General features: G+C 33.5%; 2 protein-coding genes across 3 annotated transcripts; one reads left to right on the top strand and one right to left on the bottom strand.

Moving 5' to 3' along the window:
- Positions 1–2,624: 2,624 nt before the first annotated feature.
- On the top strand, positions 2,625–4,308 carry LOC111372519 (homeobox-leucine zipper protein ATHB-13-like). Its single transcript, XM_022994867.1, has 3 exons — positions 2,625–2,931; positions 3,041–3,411; positions 3,724–4,308. Exons 1-3 carry the CDS (start codon positions 2,820–2,822, stop codon positions 4,069–4,071), a joined length of 831 nt encoding a protein of 276 aa, XP_022850635.1. The 5' UTR covers positions 2,625–2,819; the 3' UTR covers positions 4,072–4,308.
- A 1,522-nt stretch (positions 4,309–5,830) lies between these two features.
- LOC111372518 (binding partner of ACD11 1-like) lies at positions 5,831–11,599 on the bottom strand. Of its 2 annotated transcripts, none has more exons than XM_022994865.1 (5): positions 11,389–11,599; positions 11,158–11,297; positions 7,520–7,595; positions 6,534–6,647; positions 5,831–6,455 (listed from the first exon to the last, which is right to left on the bottom strand). In XM_022994865.1, exons 2-5 carry the CDS (start codon positions 11,271–11,273, stop codon positions 6,024–6,026), a joined length of 738 nt encoding a protein of 245 aa, XP_022850633.1. In that variant the 5' UTR covers positions 11,274–11,297; positions 11,389–11,599; the 3' UTR covers positions 5,831–6,023. The 2 variants fall into 2 exon arrangements, with proteins under 2 accessions (XP_022850633.1, XP_022850634.1); XM_022994866.1 differs by having other exon boundaries at positions 5,831–6,452; positions 11,389–11,505.
- Between the last annotated feature and the right edge of the window lie 2,703 nt (positions 11,600–14,302).

Genomic DNA, 14,302 nt, shown 5'->3' with positions numbered 1-14,302 from the left:
GGGGGGGGGGGGGGGGGGGGGGGGGATTACCCGCTTTATCGAGTATTCGGGTCGGGATGGGGCGGGTACGGATAACAGGGACCCTGCCTCGCTCCCCTTTTTTTCTTCAAATGAAAAACTCCACGAAATTTCATTAATATTAATAGAAGATAGCAATTAAGATTATCTAATGAATATAATAAACAATAAAAATCTTAGTTTACCAAAGATATTTCAATAATTTAACTTTTAAAAAATAAATAGATAAATTAAAAAATTTAATAACTATATTATTGTCCCACTTTAATGAATGTGGGCAATAAAATAAATTATATAAAAAAAAATTAAAACGGGTACTAAACGAGCAAGGTCCCACCCACCCAGCCTAGCCTTAAACGGATAACGAGGTAAAAAATTGTCCGAAGAAACAGAGCGAGGGGCAGGGCAACTTCCTCCACCCCATTGCCATCCCTATACAATACCATCAAAGAGAAGAGCAACACAAAAGTCGCCTTGTTCACGATCTATTATTATACCACTCTCAATGCATTGCATTTGCCCAAATCAGTATCCAATGAGGACTTTCGCACCATTCATTGACCGTCTCATAGAGCAATCAACTCGGTTGTTTTAGAGTTCAAACTTTCTATTCACCAAATAGCACTAGATGTAGCCAACAACCCATTAATACCGTATTGAAATGAAAATACCGACTCTCTTTTTTTTTTAAATACAAGTCGACTGCTTGACGTAGCATGATTTATGAGTATCAAGAGCAAATAAAGTACAATTTAGGAGTGGTTGAACCTAAGGATAGCAAATTGGCTCGTTGGCTCTATGAAAAAAACTCGAGTCTGAAAAAAGTCCGAGCTGGCCCGACTCAAGGCTCAGTAAGGCTCGGGCCGAGCCCCATCTTGGGATGCCAGGCAGAGCTCGAACTAGCTCAAAAAAAATAATAAAATAAAATTCAGCAGCCAGTTGCCTTCAAAACAAAGACAGCAGGCTGCAACCTTTGTTTTATGGGGGGAAAAAACATAAAAAACAAAAAAATAAAAATTGAGCCGGCATGGCTCAATAAGGCCCAAGCCGAAAGCTTGGGTCGAGCCTCATTTTTTTTACCGAACTTTTGCTCGGCTCCACTAGGGCCAAGAAAAGCTCGAGCCGAGCCCGAGCCTCAAATTTTGGCTCGCAAACCGGCTCAACTCGACTCGTTGACACCCATAATTGAACTTGACTAAGCTAGCAAAGAATCATTAAAATGAGTACTATATTCCATATGCTCGAATCATATTATATGTCATCATGCACTTAGTTAGATACTTGATAAGCCTGTTGTCGTTGTCTAAACTAATTTTTGGTAATCAAAGCCCCTTGAATCATGTGTTTCTCCATTGATGTGTCCATAAGCATAACACACCACCTCCTCCGTGAATTCCATAACCTGCATTGGCAAGGCCTTACTACTCCGTCTTTTAGAAGCTTTGCTTACACAACGTTGAATACATGTAACCCATATCAAATTCAATTAGGCTCGTAATTGGATCCTTTTCTGCATGACAAACCAACCCCATGTTATTAATTCATATATTTTGTAGGATCAATTCTCTTACTTGTATTCAAAGTGCTAGTAACTTCACGCCTACCATCTGAAGACTTGCTTGAACCAGAGATAACTTCATGAACTAATTCGTCCAAGGGAAATTTTAATTGACAAGTGATTTTCACACTTCTATTCCTGAAATGGACAATTAAGCGGGTTCCACAGAGTTTGCTTTAAAAGAAAAAAAATAAAAAATGAACCAAGTCTTCAAAACAAAGGCAATTATGTTCAAGCTCCGAAAACCCTATCCAATTCTATTTCTCATGCTTTCTTTCTTCGTATCATGGTGCAAGATTGATATGTTAATTCAGGAATTATGTAATATGGATTTTGAATCATCCCTCTACAAATGTTACTTCAAAAAGCTTAATTGCATACTATCCAATATAATCGATAACATTAATCGCTTATCACTAGTCATATCTAATACTATTCAATGCAGTATATCAAACATACAAGTGAACCTCAAATGTTGCGTGTATTTGTAAGTTAGATTCAAGATTCTTCTCTAAATTATTAACTAATCATTTAAGTATTCTAATTGCAGTCCTCCAATCCTAATTAAACTTTAAAATTAAATAAAACCATCAAGGACAATAAACTATTATAATAATCATTTAATAGTACTATTTTTTTTTCTTGGTACGTCACCCACTTCCCCTTTCACACACCCATTTTCTTCCCTTTAGCAAAGGAATCAACAATGTGCTTGTCCTCTTAACTTAAAATTCAATGACAACTGTCCATGTAGAAAAATATGCACCACACTTCACGCAATAAATTTAACTTTTCAAAAACTTTGCACTTTTTATTATATCCCCTCTTAGACTGTGGATTGTGACATGTACTCTTCCATGTTCATCGAATACCAAAGAGATATGTTCGAACTTTAACGTGAGAATAAAAGGGACGATAGAAATTAAGGGGTCCGAACACTATACGTAAAAACATGATACGATGAAAAAGACGCGTCTCACTCACAAACATGCAGATATAAAAAAAAATAAAAAATGAAGAAGAAGAAGATGTAAGGTATATAAGCTATCTATCAGAGCAGTGAATCTCCTTCCAACTGGCCACATTATTTTTCTCTTTGACGTTAACTAGGAACTGTGTATGAAAGGATATATTGAGTCTATACATACATACAGCTCTCTCTCACTCTCTCACACACACACACACAATTTTTCTTCCTTTCTCTCTCTAAAAGTATGACAGGTAGATCATAATTGCATGGAAAATGGCCTTCTTCCCCGCCAATTTTATGCTACAAACTCGTAATGAAGATGAACATCAACCCTCCACTTCTCTCAATCCAATTCTTCCCCATTGCAACCCTCAAGAATTTCATGGTCCCCTCTCTCTCTCTCTCTCTGTCTCTCTCTACATATACATACATGAACTGTGTACATATGTTTCAACATCTTAATTGGATTTTTGACACTTCTTGAACTGATGCAGGTGTGGTTTCACTTGAGGGGAAGAGATCGTCGATGTTTCCCGATGTTTGTGAAGAAAATCATGGGGAAGACTATATGTCGGACGATGGATTACAAGTGGGAGAGAAGAAGAGAAGGCTTAACATGGATCAAGTGAAGACACTTGAGAAGAACTTCGAGTTGGGGAATAAGCTCGAGCCCGAGAGGAAAATGCAGCTGGCTCGGGCTTTGGGCCTGCAACCGAGACAGATTGCGATTTGGTTTCAAAACAGGAGAGCAAGGTGGAAGACAAAGCAATTGGAGAAAGATTATGAAGTTCTTAAGAGACAATTTGAAGCTGTTAAAACAGATAATGATTCCCTTCAAGCACAGAATCAGAAACTTCAAGCTGAGGTATGTAAAAAAAATCTAACATATTCTGTGTTTTACATTAGATCCAAAAAAACATGAAACGTTTCCTTGAGTAAATGGATTGGAACCAATCACAGAGCATCTGGTTTCGACTGCTGGACGTTACGGTAAAAAAGAATTTAACTTCTTTTTCATCCTTAACAACTGTACCAAACAAATCATTAGACAATTATTAGATTATGATTATCTTATTTTATTATCAATGTAACTATGAGAATATGCTAGACTTAAATCTTGGAAGCATCATAATTTAGCACAAAACTTCATATTAGATTACTAAATTAATTGTTCCAGATAATGGCACTGAAGAAGAGGGAACCAACGGAGTTGATCAATCTGAACAAAGAAATGGAAGGTTCTTGCAGTAACAGAAGTGAAAACAGTTGTGATATTAAGCTAGACATATCAAGAACACCAGCAAATGGCAGCCCTTTATCTACACACCCCTCAACCAGACCCCTCTTTGCACCTTCCATGAGGCCTAATGGTGCGGCACAACTTTTCCAGGCGTCGTGTAGACCCGCTATTCAGTGCCAGAAACCGGAACAAACTGTGAAAGACGAAAGCTTCTGTAGTATGTTATGTGGCATGGACGATCAAACCGGATTCTGGCCATGGCTAGACCAACAGCATTTCAGTTAATCTGAAACTCCTAATGGCCTTATAAATAAGTATAATTGATATGTGGATTTAATTATGATATTTTACGAGTTAATTTGAATTCTTGATTTTGATTTTTAGGCTGGTATACAAATGAAGGTGTATTGACCATCTCTGCATTACATGTTACACCCACGTTTTCTGCAAAATTATGTTAATCATGGTGATGTCCCTAATTCCTATGATTGTGTGAAAGAAAACTGAATTAATGCTTTCAAATTTATCTTAAGCAAAGTCATTTTCATTTTTTCTTGAATGAATTTCGCACTCAAGAGAGAAGGAATCAAAGACACATTTCGAAAGAAAGAGGACAGGGAGATGGAAGAGTAGAAAACAAGGAGAGTTGGAAGATGTCATTTTCATGAAGGGAACACAGACAAAAGTTTGTGCTGACAAGTGAAAAAAAGGAGTGTGGGATTGTACTAATGACATGGTAGCAAAGAAAAATGTCACCACCCCTTTTTTGGACTTTCAGAGAAAAAATTCCTGTGACCGTCTGTCACCCATCCCTAGCATCTAGGTAGCTAGCACATCATAAAAGGTGCGCGTGGTACTAGGCACTAGACTTGATAGAATAATAAACGAATTTTATCTTCTTAATTTCTCAAAAAATAAAATTTCTTGTACATTTCATGATGATAATTTGAATGATATTGTTCGTAAATTCAAAAATATTTTGGCGAAGTGTGTTGGATTCAAAAATTATTCAATCATATGTCAACACATGACACAATGTCGACAATAACGTCAAATAAAATGTATAAATAACATGATTGTTTTAAAAATATTAAGTAGACAAGACAAAATAATCTAATGAACAAAATTTTTCATCTAGAGCCTGTTTATCTCTCATTATGAAAGAAATTATAGAGTTTTAAATAATATTTTTAAAGAATGTGTGGTTAAAATTTAAATAAAATTTATTTTTTTGTGTTTACAATATTTTATTAAATAAATATGTGATGAGCAATATTACTATAGCAAACAATTTAATCCATGTTTGGCCCTCATTAAATTAAAATTCATTCCTCTCTCTCCTTATTAATTCCTTGTTCGAGATGTATTATTTGAAAAAAAAAAATATGCATTCTTAAACAGTGATTGACATCATTTCAAAAACATATTTTTCAATAAAATAATATTATACGTAACTCCAAAATTTTTCCTTATTTTTAACCACACATTCTCCATCAATCTATTACTCCAAAATACAATCTTAAAAAATAATATGACTCAAACACACATTAACCCTGCATTCTTCAATAAAATAATATTACACGTAAACCAAATAATTTTTCCTTTCTTTTTAACTACATACTCTTCAAAAAATTACTATTCTTTTTATTATAATTTGAAAAAATGAAACCCAAACAAAAGCTTATTTGTTAAAAGATGGCAAACAAAGACTTAGTAGTATTCAATCCTCCACCCAACATGCTTAAAGTCACAATGAACTACAGCCTGAAATTTACTGAAAAAAATAATTAATTTACTTTGTCATTTCTAGGCTAGACACTAAAGGTTAAGATAGTCATCCGTTTACTCAAATTCCCTCTTCAAGAAACTCGAATATGTTGATTATATTCTTTAATAAAGGTGCATATTTTTTGTTACTTTCACTGCGACAAATTTTCAATGATTAGGGAGACAAAGGCCTAACTCTAGTAAAAAGACTTAAACCTTACCAAGTCATTGACCGTGACTCTGATTCGAGCTTCGTATAAGGGGGTAAAAAAAAAAAAAAAAGAAGGTGTTTTCAATGTTTTAGTGCACATATAATTATCACATACACAGAGCAGTTTGGATATCCATCAGAAAGGAACACTAAAGTGCCTAAAACTAAAGTTCAGCGCATCCGAAATTTTGTACATAGACAAGAAAATGCGACAAATGAGGTGCTATACGAAACAGAATATACCCGTTTAGGCCAATATTCATTTGTTATTATCTCGGTTACCCAAATCAGCAGCAACTTGAGCAGCTCGATTTAAAGCACCCGACACCCAAAGGGCTCCCTTAGAAAAGTAACTACTATTAACCACAGCAGAAGCAGCAGAAGCAGCTGTTCTTCCAGTAGCTGACACTGCTGATTTAGTAGTATCTGATATGTGATACTGCTGATCCACGGATCTTGCTGCTTCAACCCCAGCTAAAATCTTGTCGGTGAGTCCAATTCTCTCGCTCAACTCAGCAACCTTAGCAACTGCAGTTGATGAAAATTGGTGAGATTCGTCGAAGGCTTTTGCTCTGCCTAATGCATCTTTTCCGAGTACATATCCTTTAGCTATCATCGTTTTGACTACATCTTGAGTCACAGTCACAGCTTCCCCAGCAGATGAAACAAACAAGTGCTCTTGCGCATGCTGCTAAAATAGTAAATGAATTGATGGAAAGTAGCAAGGGGCAAAACAAATTGAACAACAAAATAAAGCAAATATGCATACACTTGGACTGCTTTCATCTTCTAGGTTCCATGTAGTCCGATTCCAGAGATCACCACCATCCTCGTAATGTCCCCATTTGGTTATGCATACAGGTTGATCCACAATGGTGGCTCCCTGACATAGACGACACGAGCATTCAGCTTGACATAAAAATTCATGAGAATAGTGAAGTGTAACAGTACAAACTTGGCGAAAATCATGACAGGTATAAATACTTGCCAAAATGGGACATGTTCCTAATATTGTTCTGGAACAATGTATAAATCCATATCAAGTATTGCAGTTACTTCTACAAGACAATTTTTTTTTTTTTTTTTTTTTTTACAAGGTGTCCAATTCTTGACTAATCCTTAGGTCTGTGATCCGGCCCCTCTTCACACAGTCCAGTTAATCGCGGAATGTGCCTCCAACTAGCCAAGGTCCAAGCCTTCCCACCTGATCTGCCAAAGTGCCAAGCAAGCCAACCCAAGTTGCACCTTGCCTTCCAAGAATAATCCTTGCCTTCCAAGATTTCTCTTGCCTTCCAAAAATAAATCCTTGCCTTCCAAGAACCCCATGAAGACAAGATTTCTACAAGACAATTTTGATTTGAAGATAGAAGGTGCATGTAGTTTTCACCTAAATGACCTTAATTACAATATTTTTTCCATTTTTCAGAGGTAAGATATCTTTTATAACAAAAAAAGACCTATTGTTCTCATGGTGAAGTGCATACGCCATAAGAAAAGTAATGATAAACAAAAAGTTATATTGACATGATGGTAAAATAGCTCTTAGGGAAGATAAATAGCTCAGATGACCTCAAATGTGAATGACAAGCTCAAAGGGGCCAATATTGGTCATTAAACGAAATATGTCACCAGAAAAATCATGAAAGTAGTAAAGAACTAGAATTAGTAACTCAGATGTAAGCATCCCTATTAAATACCAAACCCTGCAATGCATGCTTGTGCCATCAGTGAAAATAAAAACAAAACAGAACTTACACTGAGCAACACTGCTGTTTCCAGAGCATGAAGATTTTTGAATGTCACGTAGGCTGTACATGCATATTCACCAGCTCTGTTTGAACAAAAACCACAGATATCACTTTTAATTAGGAATTATTAGAGTTCCGAAGAACGTAAGATAAAAGCATGAACATAAAAAAATATAGCATAGATGCTAATGAGAATGGAGCTAGAAATGTATAGTTACATTTTTAAATAAAAAAAAAAATGCAGAAACAATGACTAGAATCCAATTGTATACTGAGTATGTGAAGCTAATCCATTTCAAAATTATATCAACAGAGGAGAAAGAGTACCGCCACCTAGGAGTGAAAGCAGTCCAGTTTGGGCAGTTTTTGACACATTCTTAAACCTAAGCAAAAATGTTGAGAACAGTTTGAGCAAAACTCAAACCAAAACCAAACGGTTTGGTATGGTTATAAACTGCTCTGGGTTTATTTGCATATCTTTAGTAAAGCTATTTTTATTTTAGAATCGTAGGATTTGTTTTTTATTTTGTAGTTAGAACGAGTAAGGTAACTACACTTATCTCTACATTTCTTGCTAATTATTTGGCATAAGATGTTAGTAGGTTTGTGGGATTATGCACTCGTTCGGGCCCCATTATTTGAGAGTTTAATAGTTGGAATAGTGTTTTTTTTTTTTTTTTTAAAAGAATGCACAGTTAAAAAGGAAAAAGAACTTTTGGGATTATGTGCAACATTATTTTATGGGAGAATGTGTGAATGATAAGAAAAGAGAGAAAAATAAATTATAATAATGGGGGGCCAAACAAGGGCTATGTATTCTATATCTCTATCTACAAGAGAGCAAAAGAAATGAAATGAGCAAAGGGAGAAATTACTTCCACAAATGTATTCTTTGTATTTAGGAGGTTTTTTGGTTCCTCAAAATACCATATATTTCACAGATTAGTTTTTCTTGAATTGATCTACATATTTTGCTATTCTTTTCCTATTTTGTTTTATTCTTAGTTACAAACAATTCGTGTTTGTAACATTTGATATTAGAGTCGGGCAAGAAAGCAAGAAGTGAATCTGAATAATGGAGCAACGACTGGCGAATATGGTGCAATCTATGATTATCGAACAAAAAGAATCAAGAAATTTTCGAGCAAGATAAATGATATATCAAAAACGTCTGAAGCAAAATTGAAACAATCACTAAGTGATAGTCATACCACAAACATGCTGAAGAAATTTTACATCTTTGATTGAAACTCAAAGTGTGGCAATTCCAACACATGATGAAACTGTTTAATAATAAGAAAATATTGTGATGCCATTTCAAATTCAAAGTGCTCAACAAATTCGCGTTATAAAGAGTTCTAGGAAGTCGCGTATAATGAAGAGGGTAGTAGTGCAAAATTCCTTCCTCATGGCTCTGGTGTTGTAACTTCACAAGGCAAGGAAATTCGGACTTACGCAGCGGAGCAGATTCACTCATTTATCCTTGGTTCTCAAGGAAAGTGGTGATGAAAGTGATAGAATCATGAGGAAGACAAATCAAACCTTCTGTGCTTCCATCTCCCTCAATACTTACTTTCCCAATGTGGTCAACTTCACTCTATTTGATCCAACCAGTTTACCAAAAATTTCTGTTGAGTGGAAACCAAAAAGGTCCTTTACCAATCAAGCACAAAACTTGAAGATGAAAATTACGGTTGATTTGAATGAGCATCTCCAAAAGAGGTTTGAAGAATTGTCGTATTTAATTATAAATTGGAAACGGACAAGGGTGTTTTCAAGGGGATGAGTGTTATGGGTCTATTTTTTGTGTTTTTAGTGAAGCAGATTTTATATTAGAATTTAAGATTTCAGTTTTATTTTTGTAGTTAGAATGAATAAATGTAGTTACATTTCATGTCTGTATTTCTTCCCAACTATTTGGGATCATGTGTTAGTGGGTTAGTGAAATTACATATTTTAAATCTCCATTTAAAGAAAGCAAAGAAAATAAATGAGAAGAGGGAGAAATAACTACAAAAGTATTGTTTGAATTTGGGAGGTTTGTTTCCTCAAAATACTAAATTATTCGGAGGTTTAGGTTTCCTCAAATTAACCTACAAATTTCACTATGCTTTTTCTATTTTCGGTTTATTCTTCATACGAACAATTTCTTCATAATATAAACTCAGGTATAATCATATATATTTTCCCTTCCTATTCACTTTAGTGTGACTTGTTCATTGACTGCAAAATCTTTCTACTTAATCGACAAAGAAATAAAATAAAGTATAGAATTAAATGCTAAAAACACAAAATGAAAACTAACAACAAAGTGATCCGTTTACGTTTTCAGGCTAAATCTACACAAAATAAAAGATAAAGCAAAATCATAATAAATCTCTATTACACAAAATATAAATTATGCATATTTAGTTCAAAACGTAAATTAAAATTGTAATTTAGGATTCTAACATTCATCCAACTTTCCCATAAATTCTAAGGTTTCATTTTTATTATTGTTCCAATTCTTCAAAGGTTTAGTTTGGTCTCAAAGTGCACTTAAAATGGTGAATCCCAAACCAAAAAATTTGTTTGTTTCAAAACCATTTCATTGACAGTCCACGTAGGACAAAGTCGACATTTCTAAACAGTTACTAGGCTTCGATATTCTAGTTTGGCGATTTTTGCTTACAATCATACTGCCACCCCCAAAAAATAAAAAAAACAAAACTTTAGCTACCAAAGCAAAGCATGAAACCTCAAAGCTACTCTTAGCTTTCACTATCACTAAATTGTACCCTTTGAAACTCTATTCAATGATCTTGTAGTATTGTACTCCTAGGTAAATGACCAAAAAAAGAATGAGCGAACTTTTTTGGCAAACATATCAGTTTATTTAGTCAGAATTCGTATGTTTGGAATAGGGATGGCAATTTTTTTCCCCGCCAAACCAGAGCCGTGTGGTGCACCACCCCATTTATGAGGGGATTCCTACTTAGTCAAGGCGAGGGTGCAATTATGTGGCAAAAAATTGTTGTCCTGGGATGGGGTGGTGCAGGGACGGGGAATCCCTGCCTCACCCCCTTTCTTTAGTTATTTAAAGAAAATCAAAATTTGTTTGAGATCACCCTAGCCAAACTTTCTTGTACCCAAACCCAAACCAATTACCCAAACCCATTAATCTAATTTTTAAATTACCTACTTGCTCACATAATCTACGAAAAAAACTTCAAAAATATTTTTTCTTTAAAAAATTATTTAAAAAAAAAGGCAGTAAATGAGGCACCACAACCCATCCCCGACCAGAGCTGTTGTCATCCTTAATTTGGAAAAGGTGGGAAAAGGTAATATGAAGATTATTCCATAAAGATTTTTCCAATTGTGAAAGCCCTGCAAGCTCTGGGGTGAATATTCTAAAATATGTCTACAAACTAAAAAGTCGAAAAATATGCAAAACGTGAGAGAAACCGATAGAAAGGGTACAGAGGTTTGCTTTTGTTCCATAAACAGGAAACAGAGACAGTGTCGGGATATAAAAGTGCAAAGGGAGCAACTAATCAGATATTTTTCTTATTGCTTTGATAAGTTGCACAGACTTCAAAAGTGTTGGGAATGTTCAAAAATATATTACACCAAGCAATGCAGTGTTACTAAGTCTGATTATACCTGATAATTTCAACATGTTGGACTGCACCACAGAAAGAGAAGAAATCGTGGACATCCTTTTCTGTTGCACTAGGAGACAAGCTTGTAACTTCTGCTGTAAAACCACTGGAACTCATTTCTATCAATGTGATCACGCCTCTCTGAACAAAGCAAGTTCGTACATAAGCATTAAAAGCATATTTTCAGAACATTAATTCACCACCTAAAAATGAAGCCAAAATAGTTCTTCACCTTGAAAAGAAAGGCCAAGGAACTCTATAGGCTCTCAGGTTAGAATAACAAAGATTCAAGAGTTCTGAACATATATTAAGTAATAATCAGCTTCCATAAAGGACTAGTTTCCTTCAGAGTGTAGGACTAACGTAATCTCTCACTTGTAGTTGATTGCGCTTTTCACACGAGTACTCCATGTGAACTTAAGTACTCAGCAACATAATTTGGTGAAGTGATTTCCTGATACCAATTTCTTGGTGACTAGATTTTAGAATCCCATTTATAGAACCATCTTAAAACTAACTAGAACACCAGAAATACAAATGATGATTAATCATTTTACAATTAATTATTGAAATTTCAATCTTAATTAAGCAACAAAAAAGGTTTTCCCAAAAGCGATGTTTGGCTCATGTTCATAAAAACATCTCCAAAAAACTCTGTATTTATAAAAAGCATCTTATACATAATAAAGAATATCTTTAAATTTAAAGAATAAACTTTTTATACCCTCTAACAATGCTCTCTATTTTGACTCATTTCATTTTTTCTAATAAACATTTATTGATTTATCGTCATCTCTTACTTAACATAATTCTTTTATATGTTAATGGCCAATCAATTCAAATGTGATTTGAATAATTTAAATTATAGAGTATTGAATTTTTTAATTTATAAATACAATCATCGTTAACTAAGAATAGAGAGTGAATTTAACTCTCCAAATTTCACACTTTATTTTAAAAAGTTGAAATACAGAGCCTTTTGGAGATTATTCTTAAGCATTGACTATCTAAATTAAGCGTCGGTTTGGTTGCACTATTTACAAAATTAAAATTCAATTTTTTACCATTAGTGGGTCCCACGTCTGCCTTGTAGTGTGAAGGAAGCCAACAATTGCGGCTACTAATGATCCAATAATTCATTAAAATTTGGATGAAAATTACCACCGGGATGGAAATTATTTTAATTGATTAAGTGAAATTTTGTGGAATGTCGATTTTGTACTTCTTAAAACTTGTCAAATTTCAGTCATCCTTTGACTTAATGAACTTTTGGCTTGTCTGAAGGTCATTTTGCTACTTATTTATCAAAAGGCCATGGATCACACCGTAAAAAAAAAAAAAAAAAAAAAAAAAAAAAAAAAAAAAAAAAAAAAAAAAAAAAAAAAAAAAAAAAAGCGAAGAAAATTCTAGATTCATTTGCACCTTTCAAAAAGGTTAAGGACCCAACTACAATTTTTCTCCAGTTTTTTATTTCTAGCGCGAGGTTTATTTATTTCCTTTCAATACTGTATAATTGAGATTTTCACATGTCAAAAGTTGTGTAAAAATTGAATATAAAATCACAATTATATTTTCTTCTATAATAACTCTTTTAATAGTATATTTATACTATTGCATCTTAAATAAGCAATTAGATATATTCTTTATTAATCTAATAAGAAAAGATAAAATGAGAAAACTCTATTAATCAATTTCTTTATAATTTTCGCTTTCCAAATTGGATACATTTCCGAGAGCACCGTTATCTCTACCAAACTATTCTAACAACATATTCAATCCACGGAATATATTTTCTTTTACTCTTTTATTTTCTTATTATTAACTATTTTATTAGAACTATTTCTATCTATTCATTTTACTCGTCGAATCGTTCTTTATATTCAACACACATCATTTCTATTCATCGAAATATCTATTATCGTTCAATATAGATATTTCAAACATCAAGAAATTGAAATCTCAAAAACTTATATGCAGGAAAAAAATTATTTAGAACTCCAAATATAATTCTCCCTTCAACTAAATGTAATTTCATATGCTACAATTTCCATCAGCTTATTTTCGTAAATAATCACCAACTTATGGGGTCACTACGGAAACATGACCTATCATTTCATATTTGATAATAATATCCTCATTTCAATCTTTGACTGCACAATTGGTCCTTTCCGTAAGTTGTTCAATTTCTTTGCTAAAAGGCATGCGCGACACCTGTATTCTTTCATGAGGGTAATTTTGTCCAAATGCTACTGTGACCTCTTGGGCACAAAAAATAAAAAGTACCGCTATTTACCTCTACAATATATATATATATATATATATATATATATATATATATAGGATAATTGATACAAAACGTCCTTACATTTTATATTTATTGTAGAAAACGTTTACACCTTTCATTTTTTGGGTATTTTTGTCCATATTTCTACATTTCTTGGCGCTGAACGTCATTTTCACTAATTTTGGACAATTTTACCCACCATTCAAATAAAATAAAAAGAAAAGAAAGGAAATAAGATATAACTAATTGCAACAATAGCCTTCAATTTTTAAAAAATTACAAATCAATCACAAATATATACAAAATTTATAACATAGGTGACAACAACTATGGAACCCAATTTCCTTAAGGATCATAATGTATTTTATCTCCATCTGATGATCTCTTCTTCAAAGGCCATTTGCTTCCCATTGAGCCTTCAAGCTTTTTGTTGAATTCTCCAGAAAATAACTCGAAATTCCATGCGATTTTAATAAAATCAACCACGAAATTTCGTGTTCTTCTTTTGAAGCTCAAGAACTGAATTATGTTGCAACTAATTATAGGTTCTGATTCCAATAGAGATAATATTTATGAACAAAATAAAGTTTTAAAAAACTTAGAAAAATTAAATATTAATAATATGAAATACATACAACCATTTTTGTTAGATTTTGAAAGATTAGCAAGCGCAGCAGGATTAGCATTAGATTACCCTATACTTGAAAGATTATATAGAAAGATACCACCACCATGGAATGATAAAATTAGAAAAGACGTAGAGTATTTACACATATGAAAAGTTAGATAATTTAGAAATAACAAGTAATTCTGAAGACAGTTATGATAGTTTAGAAGAACTAGGTTTTTCAAGTTTAAATAT

The sequence above is a fragment of the Olea europaea genome, unplaced genomic scaffold (genome assembly GCF_002742605.1).
Source record: "Olea europaea var. sylvestris unplaced genomic scaffold, O_europaea_v1 scaffold1005, whole genome shotgun sequence".
Taxonomy (NCBI): domain Eukaryota; kingdom Viridiplantae; phylum Streptophyta; class Magnoliopsida; order Lamiales; family Oleaceae; genus Olea; species Olea europaea.
The sequence above is the reverse complement of the archived record's forward strand: the minus strand, read 5'-3'. Positions and strand labels throughout refer to the sequence as shown.

Coding starts and splice junctions, on each gene's coding strand:
- LOC111372519 (XM_022994867.1), top strand. CDS start 2,820: ATGGCCTTCTTCCCCGCCAATTTTATGCTACAAACTCGTAATGAAGAT. Junction 2,932..3,040: donor CAACCCTCAAGAATTTCATG/GTCCCCTCTCTC, acceptor GAACTGATGCAG/GTGTGGTTTCACTTGAGGGG. Junction 3,412..3,723: donor ATCAGAAACTTCAAGCTGAG/GTATGTAAAAAA, acceptor TAATTGTTCCAG/ATAATGGCACTGAAGAAGAG.
- LOC111372518 (XM_022994865.1), bottom strand. CDS start 11,273: ATGAGTTCCAGTGGTTTTACAGCAGAAGTTACAAGCTTGTCTCCTAGT. Junction 7,596..11,157: donor CAACATGTTGAAATTATCAG/GTATAATCAGAC, acceptor TTGTTCAAACAG/AGCTGGTGAATATGCATGTA. Junction 6,648..7,519: donor AAACAGCAGTGTTGCTCAGT/GTAAGTTCTGTT, acceptor CGTCTATGTCAG/GGAGCCACCATTGTGGATCA.